Genomic DNA, 11598 nt, shown 5'->3' with positions numbered 1-11598 from the left:
TCTCTTACTCTTGTGCCAAATAGATTCCTCGCTCAACCATACCTACGTTTTGCATCGACCCATAGATGCCTGGGTCTATTTACCAGGTATGCGAGAATCGATAATAGTGATGTATCCGATGTGCATGAGAACCCTTTTTGTATATAGACCCTTCACTCAACACTGAGCACGATACACCTCCCTTTTTATGTTGGAGCAAAATAAACACTTTTGCACCCTGATCCCTCTTCAAATGCGGATCTTCGTGAGCATGACAATACAGGTGACGTGATTCCCTGAATCAATAACAAATAAACATATAGTTATGTTTTTTGTTTTGCCTCACGCATGGCTTGCACCATCATCACCCTATAGGCATGCAGATGTGCACGGTTTTTTGTTTTTGTAGTCACGAATACAGACGCTAGACACGTAATACCCGTGGATGGAACCTCACTGTCACTACCGTGCTCACCAGGAACACTGAATTCTGTACAAGATGTGCTGTAAGCAAAATGTCCTATACATATGTTGTTTTTATCTTTTGTCAGCCCTGAAGAGTCGTGTTGACTCCACTTTTGAACACGACGAAACACGTGTCGGCTGAATGTGGATCCAATAAACGTCTTTGAAAAATTTGAGAATATAAGATCTGCTGTTGTTTTCCACCTTACTGTTACTACTGTTTGTGTGTTGTTTACACTGCCTTGTGGTTGCGAGAGCATTGCTCCTATTTCATTTACGAAGGTCTTTTTAGATTTTCTCAGAACGGTTTAGGGTTATTCCGTTCGCTCTTCACGCACCACGCCACTGACACTATTTCCCTACGAAGCGTAACGTTTACTCTAGGTAGAGCGCCTTCTATCTGTATTCACTATAAACCCTTACAGCTGTCTCCTCTGACGTGCGCAGCGGGCTCGCCGTCTGCGCGCCGAAGGTGCGCCAAAGGAAAGCCCGTCTGCGCCCGTCCGCGCCAGACCGGACTCAGGGGCCAGTCCTGCCGGCCACTTGATCTCATACTCTGCCAACTCCCTCAGAGACTTACAACACACCCATCTCACTCCCTCCCCACCCACCATCAAACGCATCGTTACTGCCGGCATTATCTCATCTGACCGGCGGGCCACCAGTCGGAGCATGCCCCCCGCCAAACCAGCCGCGGATGACACCACCATCCGGGTGCTGTATTTGAATAACCGCTCCATGATAAAGCACCATGCCGATATTTTTATTCTCCTCTCCACCGAGAAGCCGGACGTACTCCTACTCACGGAGACCTGGCTGACCCCGGACTCCCTTCCTGACATACTGGGGGCACTCCCCCCGGAATATTACATCCTTCGTGCTGACCGTCAAGGCAACCGCCCGGGTGGCGGAGTGGCCACCATAATATCCAAACATTTTAAATTCATTTCCACTTTCTCCCTCCCCCTCCCGGGTGTCGACAACCTTACCCTCAGCCTAAAAACGGACCTAGGTGCCTTAACACTCCTCCTCCTCTATCGACCCCCCCAACCCATGCCTTCCTTTGCAGCCACCCTGACCGACCAGCTGATCTACCTACTCACCTCCAACCCTAGATTCGCCCTCTTTGGTGACCTCAATTACTGGTTCGACGATGTCAATGCCGGGCCCCATGCTCTGGAGACCTTTGAGGCTCTTGCCAGCCTCAACCTAATCCAACAGATCACCTCGGCTACCCATATTAAGGGCCACATCCTGGACCAGATATGGTCCCAAAACTTGACCTTCTCTCCCCCACTTGTCTCCCCCTGCACCTGGTCAGACAACGATTTAGTGGATACTACCCTTACGATCAGTGGCAAAATGCCCACTCCACTAATGGCAGGTGGCCTCTCTCGCAAATGGAGCTCCCATGACCCCAAAGGCCTGCTCGCGACTCTCTCCGAGACCCGGCCCACTCTCTACCGGCCCACCAACACCAATATTGACGAGTTGGACTGTGAGATTGGCACTTGGCTGAAGTCAGCCAGTGACATATTTGCTCCCCTCACCAAATTCCCCCCGACCAGACACCACAATTCCCACAGATGGTTTACGGAGGACCTAAAAAAACTCAAGCTGAAAGTGCGCCAGCTAGAAAGGACATGGAGACGGAATTACTCTGAAACTGACAGACTGCAATACACCCTAGCCCGGAAAGATTACAAAAACGCAATCTCCTCAGCCAAATCATCTCACTTTGCCAACCGAATTTCCTCTTCGGACAATAAATCTAAAGAAGTGTTCCGCATCATGAACGAACTCACCTCTGATGACAGAACTCTTACAGGTCAAACCCCCACCCAAGGAACCTGTGACGCCCTTAATCTCTTCTTCATCGAGAAAATCAATAAAATCAAGGCCTCAATCACCACCTCTCCCCGGACCCCCCTCTCTGACACCCCCTGCAACAATCTTTCTGTATACTCGGAATTCCCGGCCCTCAACACCGCCTCCCTGGCTCAGCTTGCTTCCCGGGTAAAATCAGGCTCCCCGAACGACGTTTGCCCTCCCCCGATTCTACGGAGCATCTGCCACTCCCTCCCCGAATGTATCCTACCTCTGCTGAACGGTTCACTCAGCACCGGCACCGTCCCCAGCTCCTTCAAAGAGGCCATCTTAGTCCCGCTACTGAAAAAACCTGGCGCGGACCCAGCAGATCTGTCCAATTTCCGTCCCATTTCGCTCCTACCCTTCCTGTCCAAAATAATCGAGGCACATGTCACCCAATGCCTCTCCAAATTTATCGAGTCATCTAGCTACCTGGAACCCAACCAGGCAGGCTTCCGGCCTACCTTTTCAACGGAGGCTGTTATCTTGGCCGTCCTTGACACTCTGCGGAGAAACGCCGATACAGGGACCCCCCAGGCCCTCATACTCCTGGACCTATCGGCTGCATTCGACACGGTGGACCATAACATCTTGCTCCACCGTGTCGAACAGGCCTGCATCCAAGGCCTCGCGCTGAGCTGGATACAATCGTTCCTGTCCGGAAGATCACAGGCCGTCCGACAGGGCCCCTACACAGCGCCCAACACCCCCACGACATGCGGGGTTCCCCAAGGCTCTTCCCTGTCACCCTTATTGTTTAACCTTTACCTCCGGCCCCTTCTTCTCTCTCTCCACACCTGGGACATCACAGTATATAACTATGCGGACGACTTACAGATCATTTTCCCCCTCAACTCTCAGAACGCAGTAGCCAACTTCCACGCCGCCATGGTCCACATACAGGAATGGATGAACACCAACCATCTGAAATTGAACCCCGGGAAAACAGAGCTCCTCCTTCCGGGCTCTAGTCCCTCTGCCTGGGGGGCGCATTTCTGGCCCACGGAACTTGGCACCCCACCCACTCCCGCGAACACTGTAAAGAGCCTGGCCGTGACCATCGACGCCGAACTCTCCCTTCGATCTCAAGTCGGCTCGGTGGTTTCATCCTGCTCCTTCCAACTTCGTAAGATCCGAAAAATTAGTCACCTACTCCCCCCTGCTGCTCTAATCCAAGTGATTGTTTCCCTAGTGCTCTCCCGTTTGGACTTCTCCAATTCCCTCTACCACGGCCTTCCCAAAACACTTCTCCACCGCCTACAGGCAGTCCAAAACCAAGCTGCTCGCCTCATTCACAAATCTCCCAAATGGCAATCAGCCAAACCACTGATGCACAAATTACACTGGCTGCCTATAGAGCAGAGAGTGGCCTTCAAGGTGGGTTGCCTCACGTTCAGAGCACTTCATGGCACCAGCCCGCCTTCATAACCTCACTCATCCACCCTTATTGCCCCACTCGCGATTTACACTCTTCCCATCTTCAAAAGCTTGTCGTGCCCAAAACAAGAACCAATACATTCGGTGGACGAAGGTTCGCCTTCTTGGCCCCAAAATTCTGGAATCCCCTCCCTATGGCCATTAAATCCAGTAGTTCCCTCCTTCTTTTTAGGAAACAGCTCAAAACTCTCCTCTTCCCCCCACCCTGCTAAACCTTGTAAACCTCCTCAGTCTGCACCCCCTCTGTCCTACAGCGCCAGGAAACTCATGGTGTCAGTGCGCTCTATAAATGTCACTTAATAATAATAATAATAATAATAATAATAAGCCAGAACCATTATGTGAGGACTTTTGGGACTTTATAACGAGGATCATTGCCAACTAAAGATTTCACCAAGACCTGGCATGCTTCCCAAGATAGTAAATGTCAATTTTGTCAGAATAAGGATGGAACAATATCCAATATACTCTTTGCATGTCCAGCTTACTGTTCGCCACGGAGAAAGTGGCTTAAACCATTGTGTCGGAATCTTGGAACTAGGTTGAGTGACACCGCGCTAAGAATACTTAAGACTAACACCCAAGAGGCTATTGTGATAGCTATAGCGAAGTTCCTTGGGTGGGCGTGGAGAATACGTCAAAAGGCCCACAACTAGCAGACTGTGACAGTGCCTACTATTACTCTGTCTTCTTCTTAGTAGTTTTATAGTATTGTTTTATACTGTTTTATATATATTTATAAATTCTTAACATTGGTGTATTTGAACTGGGACCAGCCGTTGTTGATTATTATATGAATTGTCTTCTTAGCACATATGCTTTTTAAAACGTTTTAATTGGATGTTTCTTAACTTCATATAATAATATTATTTGTCTAGTCTTCGACAAAAATTGGGTTTTATGTATTGTGTGATGATGTAAATATTTTTGTCTTTTATGATCAATCTGGTCGAAATAAAGACTAATAAACGTTAAAAAACATTAACATATTGCATGGTGAGGTCACACAACCAGACCATTATCACACAACTTTCCTCACAGTCTGTAAACTGTGTGGAGATATATTAGGTCCCAAAAAATTATTCCGCCTGATGTCACCACACAATTCTAAAACATTTACATGTTTTAGTCCCCTGAAAGGGGAATAAGCATGTCAACTCAGAATTAAGCAATTACAGGATGTGTTCAAACAGGGGAGCTGCAGTGATTTACTGTTCATGGGCTATAGAGTGGAGAGAGAGTCAGGGAAAGAGGGGCTTAGGAACTACTGGTGGGAGTGCTATATCTTCCCAACGTCCTGTTGGGACGTGAGGTGGAGGTTGGACAGTTATGATGTTAGCAGATACAATTTTGGGCCTGGTAAAATTGGTTTGATGTTCTTACACCCAGTACGTGTTGGTGCTGGAACACTATCTACACAGAACTAACTAGAGACCCACTATAAACAATACTACTACATGTTGGATCTGGCCCTTTATGCAAGATCTCCCCAGATTTTTTCCTTCATGTGCCTTCTTTTGCTGAACACATTTTTGTTGGCTTTGTTGCTACTGCATGAACCCTGTGCCTATAAATTAAATCCTACTAATGGGCTACAACACTCATTGTGCCACCCACTATTGTGCCACTGTAAAACCTGTCTCAGGCCTGCCACAGCAGCCTGTTGTGCAGTTGCAAACTGCCATGTCAATCTCGCAAAATAGACCTTTTTGCCAGGCCTAAAACATCCTTTATGCTACTTCCAAGTCCCCTTTAAGGTGGGCGCTAAAGGAACATAGAGCAGGGAGCATGGTATTTAAACATGTAGGAGATATCTGTTAGGTTTTACATGTCCTGACACTGGCACAAGGTGTAAAAATAGGGCCTTCAGAACCACTCATCAGTACACTCCTGGACTTGAAGCCCAAATCAAATTTAATGTAACTTTTAAGTAAAAGGCAACTTTAGAAAGTTTTTCGGTGGCCCTTTTCAGATGTTAGCTACAAGACAGCCTACTGCCCTCCTGAGGAGAGGTGTGAATGACTCCCAGGATAGGACACACTACAGGCCTGTGTTAGAAGATATGCAGCATCTCCCCAGCAGGAAGCCACACTGGGTGTGAACCCAAAAGGCCAGCTTCACAGGGGAAGACATCTTTGAAAGGGCAAATGGTGGACACACACAAGCAGGGCTGGGTTTGGGGACAGAGAGGGGAAACAGGTGCCAAACTCGAAAACTTTCTAAAGTTGCCTTTGACTTGAGCATCAAGTCAGGTATAAGGTAACAATTATTTTGACACCAACTTTAGTAATCCCATTCAGGATTTAACACAGATGAGTGATCAACGTGCAACCCAGTACTCGTCATTGGGTTTATTAGCCTTTCTACAGTGAAAACAACAGTTTGGGATTTTCACTGTTACGGAAAATGAGAATATATGTCTTTTTTAATATAGAGCACCCTGCTTGAGGACTCAATAGGCCAACTGGGGAGTGACATATATATTAAAAAGGGGAGGTCTGAAATTTGTCATTAATTTGAAAAGCAATTCGATTTAGCAATTTAAAATAGTCAACCAGTCTGCAGTGGCAGGCTCGAAGACATGTGCCACACTCGCTGTGTAACAAAAAGTGTTGCACCCTTAAGGGACAACTCAACTTACATTAGCAGGGTACTCATGGTACCATATACTAGGGAAATATAAGTACGTTTACTAATGCCAATTGAGTATAAGCAGGTCAAACATACACTATTTAAGGGTCAGAGCACTGGTCCTGGGGTCTAGTTAGAAGGCCTCAGTGCAATCTCAGATCTAAAAATCAGCAGTATCAGTCCAGGACTTTGGAAGTGATCATGCAAAAAATAGTAATTTCCTTACATGGGCCCTTCGGGGAAACAACCTTTACAACGCAACTTTTACAACGCACTACCATTACAACGCAACATCCCTTGCAACGCATGCCATTACAACGCAACCATTACCACGCATGACACTACAACGCATACAATCACAACTCAGGTCATTACAACTCAGCCATTACAACGCATACCATTACAACGCATACCATTACAACACATAGTACACTTACACTTCCCAACATTTACCCTATTGTGAGACCCCCTGGAGTTAGAATAGTAATTTTTACCCCTACACTATTCAACACTTACCCTACTGTTGCACCCCCTGGAGTTAGAATAGTAATTTTTACCTCTACACGATCCAACACTTACCCTACTGTTGCACCTCCTGTAGTTAGAATAGTAATTTTTAAGCCTACACTATCCAATACTTACCATACATGCAATGTAGTGGTATGCGTTGTAATGGTATGTGTTGTAAAGGTAGTATGCGTTGTAATGGAATGCGTTGTAAAGGTAGTTTTCTGAAAATTCATTGTAATGGCATGCATTGTAATGGAATGCGTTTTAAAGGATGTTGCATTGTAATAAAAACGTTGTAAAGGTATTCATTGTAAAAGTATGCATTGTAACGTCATACATCCGCCCAGTAGCAAATCACCCTTTATCTCCTTTAGCAGGTAAGTCTTGTAAAGGCAAAAGAAACAACTCTTAAAGCTACACTTATATTGCTTTTTAGAGCTTCAATGTTGAAGTGCATGGGGATATTGCATCGCTATTCCAATCCTGATCCTGAATTACTCATAATGTAGGCATCAGTAATTTCCGGAGTTTGATAATAATGCTGTGTTCTATTTTTTTCATTAAGGGCTTGCTGAGGCATTACAAGGAGAATGGAGTCTACTCCACTAAAATCCTGCTGTAATTCCACATTTCTTTTTTAATTTTCACCACACAATTTGACCAGTATTCAATCATCACTTGACATTACCGCTTTTGCCAGAAAAATCATGGGTTCATCTTAGAAAGGGCGGGTCTCTTAACTTGTTGATTTCATTTGTGGTGACCTTACCTAAGTTTTCGAAGAAACATCTGAAGAACCTGGAAATATTTTAGGTCCGTGTGGTGTTCATATTCCCTTTGCAGACTTGTGTCATCTTTCAGGAGCCTCATAATAAACTGAGCTATTTTTCAATGTTAAAGCCCTGTGAAATGGGACAGGATCCAAAGAGCACTAAAGAAAACAACCATGAAGTTAGATCAGGTCCTTACAAGGTAAGCAGATTTGTTTATGTTTCTTCTTCCCTACAGGGGAAGTAAAGCCCCCACAGTGCAGTGCATTCTTGTTTAAGGCTTGTGGGAAGAGCATTTCTGTCAAAATCTATGTTACCCTCTCTGCCATATCTGGGGAATTGATTAATTCCATGTTTTTCTTTCACTCTTCTAACTCCAAAGCAATGGAGATACATAAAGCAAGTGATAGTGCAGAAAAAAGTAAGCTAAAGCTACCTAAGGAGGTACCACTTAAATTCCTTTATTGTTGGTCCCTCTTGGCAGGATTACAAATCAAAAGGCGAGGTATTTAGGAGGTGTTACCACTCCTTACCCCCACTGCATGTACCAACATGTTTCAGCCAAATGTAATTGTCTTTCTGGGCCACTGGACTTCTTCAGGGTAACGATCCCTCGCAACATTGGTCTGTATCACAATGTGATCAATTGCTACAAAGTGGTTAAGTCAATCAATCAGGGTTTTTTTCAGGAGCGCTACTACCCGTGAGGGCCTCAAGGCTCTGGGGGGTGCAGCTCCGGGTCAGCTGAAAAGCCAGGTCTTGAGGCTCATCCTGGGGAGTGTCTGATGGTGGCTGGGAGCTCGTTCCAGGTTTTGGCTGCAATGTAAAAGATGGCCCTTCCTCCAGCTCTGTTTCTGCGGATGCACAGAGTCGCTGCCAAGGCGAGGGCAGCGGAGCGGAGGTTTCCTTTGGGTGCGTGGAAAGAGATTCTTTAGTTGAGGTATTTGGGTCCAATGTTGTGTAGGGATTTGTAGGTGTGTGTGAATAGTTTGAAAGTTACTCTCGTCTCGATGGAGAGCCAGTGGAGGCCTCCCAGGTGTTGTGTCATGTGCTCATGTCGTTGTGTGCCGAGGACTAGTCTGGCTGTGGAGTTCTGGAAGGTCTGGAGTTTGTGTAGATGGGATTTGTTGATCCACTTGAAGGTCTTGCCGAGGTCATTGAGGGAATTGAAACAGGTGCAAGCGACGGCGTTGATATGGTGAGTCATGGTGAGGAGGATTCAAGAATGATGCAGAGGATCCGGACGTGATCCGTTGGGGTGGGTGGGTTTCCAAGGGTGGAGTGCCAACAGGAGCTATCCCAAGCGGTGGGGAGGGTCCAAGGAGGAAGACCTCTGTCTTCTCTGAGTTCAGTGTTTAGCAGCTGTTGCTTTTCCAGGCTGCAACGTCTTTCGTACCTTCCTGGAATCTAAGTCTGGTGTCTTCGGGGTTCTTCGTGAAGGAGAGGATGAGTTGGGTGTCATTGGCATAGGATACTATGATGAGCCGATGCTGTCTGTGGATGGTGGCTAGGGGGGGACATGTAGATGTTGAAGAGCGTGGGGCCGGGCAATGATCCTTGGGGTACTCCACAATTGATCTCTGTGGGTTCTGAGAGGAAGGTGGGAGTCTGATCCTTTGGATTCTGCCAGCAAGAAAGGAGAGGAGCCATTCGAGGGCTGATCCCTACATGCCATCGTCATGAAGTATGGCTGCAAGAGTGTGGTGGGAGACAGTGTCGAAGGCTGCCAAGCGGTCTAGTAGGATGAGGGCCCCAGTGTGTCCCTGGTCGAGTAGCATGTGGATGTCATCGGTGGCAGTGAGGAGGGCAGTCTCGGTGCTATGGTTGCAGCAGAATCTGGATTGGGAGGAGTCGAGGATGGTGTTCTCTCTGAGGAAGGTAGTAAGTTGTACGTTGACAAATTTCTCGGTGACTATGGCTGCGAAGGGATGGAGAGAGATGAGCCGGTAATTTTTCAGGCCCGTTGGGTCAGCCGAAGGTTTTTTGAGGAGTGACTTGCCCTCAGCCCACTTCCAGTCATCGGAGAAGATGCCGGATTCGAAGGTGACATTGATGGTGGGGCATGATCCGAGCGCAATGGCGACAGCGGCTCTGTGGAAGATGTGAGTCAGTCAGGGGACCGTGGGGGGGCTCCTGGGTGGGTGCTCTTCATGGTCGTGGTGATATCTTCGGTGGTGACTGGTTTCCAACTGGTGATGGTGGGTTGGCTGACATCGTTGGAGGGGAGGGTGGTTTCAGGGGTCTGTTTGCTGAAGTTTTCAACCTTACTTGTTTCTCAGTAACACATTTGTCATTAATATCCGAGTTTCATAATGAAATCTCCGAACACCGGACCGTCGTGGGGACACCGCCCTGTAGTCACACATTCGTCAAGGGTCGGTGTGTCAAGAACATGCCACTCCATGTCCTCCATCGCTAATTAAGAAACTGCACAGTAAAAAGAGGAACTTAGAAAAAACAAAAGACAAAATTGATGAAGAGCAACTCATGAGCAACAATGAATTGCATAATTTCTGGAATGAATGGATACTTTAATTCATTCTCTATATGATTGGGGGCTTATGTGCATTAGTAAATAGCATAGTCTGCCAAATAACATCTCCTGCTATCTATGAGAATGACAGATTGGCAAAGTTAGAACAAGAAATAGACAGAGAGACGCAGAAAAGTAGTCATATTTGCATATTCAAAGTGATGAAGTTCTAAATCTGCACATCACTCCCTATTTAAATTGTGCATTCGACAATTTATTGTTTGCCTTCATGTTTTGCTTTTCTCTCCAAATAAATTAACAGATGAAAGTTGAAAACCAGACATCAGTAACCGAATTTATTTTGTTGGGATTCACGGATCGACATGAGATCCAGATTCTGCTCTTCTTTCTTTTCTTCCTTCTCTACTTTTGCACTCTGTTGGGGAATCTTGGCATAATCCTGCTGATACACATCGACCACCATTTCCACACATCTATGTACTATTTACTTAGCAACCTGTCTTTTTTGGACCTCTGCTATTCTTCTTCTGTGGCCCCCAAAACAATGGCAAACTTACTGGTGGAGAAGAAAACTATCTCTTTCGTTGGCTGTGCTGCACAGCTCTTCTTCTTTGCTGCCTTCTGCACAACAGAAGTCTATATTCTTGCGGCCATGGCGTTTGACCGCTATATTGCCATCTGCCTCCCACTTCTCTATGCCACCATCATGAAGAAAAGTTTTTGTCATCAATTAGTTGTGGGTTCCTATACCATTAGCTTCTTGCAAACTCTTATAGTCACAGTGAGCATTTTTCGGCTGGAGTTTTGTCGTTCCAATATGATCAGTCATTTCTTTTGTGATGTTCCACCTTTGCTGAAGTTGTCCTGTTCTGACTCCACCTTCATTGAGATCCTGATATACACTCTTGGGGGATTTGCTGAAATGGCCTCACTATGTATCATCATTGTCTCTTATGTCTACATCATCTCTACCATCTTGAAGATTCCCTCTGTAGAAGGGAGGAAGAAGACCTTCTCCACCTGTGCTTCTCACTTTACAGTTGTTACCTTGTTTTATGGTACAGTGATTTTTGTGTATTTCCGGCCTTCTAGCTACTCAAAGGAACAGGAGAGAGTGGTCTCTGTAATATACACAATGTTGATTCCCATGTCAAACCCATTGATCTACAGCCTGAGAAACAAGGAAGTCAAGCACGCTTTTTTAAAAGCAATTCAGTCCAAAATGGTATACCTGTAGCAAGTTCAATTAGACTTTTGTAATTGGTTTCTACTGAATCCATTTTATGCTCACCATGTTTTAGATTTTAGAATATTTAAGTGGATAACATTCATAAACCATATATAATAGTTAGATGGTCCAAGTCTAGAATTCTCCCAGGCATCTCTCTGTGGTTGCTGAAAATCCATATGAACCCAACAAACTGGAAAACCACATGCCACCCA

General features: G+C 45.9%; 1 protein-coding gene across 1 annotated transcript; it reads left to right on the top strand.

Moving 5' to 3' along the window:
* Positions 1 to 10456: 10456 nt before the first annotated feature.
* On the top strand, positions 10457 to 11392 carry LOC144761971 (olfactory receptor 5I1-like). Its single transcript, XM_078647145.1, has one exon. The coding sequence runs from the start codon at positions 10457 to 10459 to the stop codon at positions 11390 to 11392; it is 936 nt and encodes a 311-aa protein (XP_078503271.1).
* The last annotated feature ends 206 nt before the right edge of the window (positions 11393 to 11598 follow it).

The sequence above is a fragment of the Lissotriton helveticus genome, chromosome 1_1, assembly GCF_964261635.1.
Source record: "Lissotriton helveticus chromosome 1_1, aLisHel1.1, whole genome shotgun sequence".
In the NCBI taxonomy this organism is placed as follows: Eukaryota; Metazoa; Chordata; class Amphibia; order Caudata; family Salamandridae; genus Lissotriton; species Lissotriton helveticus.
The sequence above is the reverse complement of the archived record's forward strand: the minus strand, read 5'-3'. Positions and strand labels throughout refer to the sequence as shown.

Excerpts from the sequence above, each read along its gene's own strand:
- LOC144761971 (XM_078647145.1), top strand. The coding sequence starts at position 10,457 with ATGAAAGTTGAAAACCAGACATCAGTAACCGAATTTATTTTGTTGGGA.